The sequence below is a fragment of the Vombatus ursinus genome, unplaced genomic scaffold, assembly GCF_900497805.2.
Source record: "Vombatus ursinus unplaced genomic scaffold, bare-nosed wombat genome assembly UNPS02014845.1, whole genome shotgun sequence".
NCBI lineage: Eukaryota > Metazoa > Chordata > Mammalia > Diprotodontia > Vombatidae > Vombatus > Vombatus ursinus.
In genome coordinates, this window is record NW_020954623.1 from 4,938,465 (window position 1) to 4,938,931 (window position 467).

At 79.4% G+C, this 467-nt stretch overlaps 1 protein-coding gene across 1 annotated transcript in view; it reads right to left on the reverse strand.

Moving 5' to 3' along the window:
- BNIP3 (BCL2 interacting protein 3) overlaps positions 1–98 on the reverse strand; it is an 18,384-nt gene extending 18,286 nt beyond the window's left edge. Inside the window, exon 1 of the mRNA XM_027840511.1 lies at positions 38–98. Coding sequence (XP_027696312.1) covers positions 38–98 — 61 coding nt within the window. The remainder of the gene's footprint in view (positions 1–37) is intronic.
- Positions 99–467: the final 369 nt, after the last annotated feature.

Sequence of the window (467 nt, forward strand, 5' to 3'; positions counted from 1 at the left end):
GGGGGGGGCAGGGCTCAGGACCCAGTCTGGCACTCACCCTGCAGGTTCTCCTCGGGCGGGGGCGGGGGCGGGGGCGGGGGCTGCCCGCTCTGCTCCATGGCCTGGGTCTGCGGCTTTCTGGCGGGGAGCCTGGCCTGGCCGGGGCGGCTGCGGACTGTGGGGGTCCGCGGGGGTCCGCGGGGGTCCGCGGGGGTCGCCGCGGCCGCGTCTGCCGGTGCTGCAGCTGCAGCGGCCGCCCCTGGGCCGCGATGACGTCGGAGGGGGCCGGGCTGCAGCCGGCGTAGCCGCCGACACTGACCGTGACCCCGACACTGACTCCGCCGAGCCCGCCGCGGTCTGTCTCTCCCGGGAGGGCCGCGAACGCCGCCCGCACTGCTCGCTCTGGGCCAGGGGCTGCCGGGCAGGGGATTGGCGGAGCCGGGCGGGGCGGACGCGTGGGGGGGCGGGGCCGGTCACGCGTTCTCCCC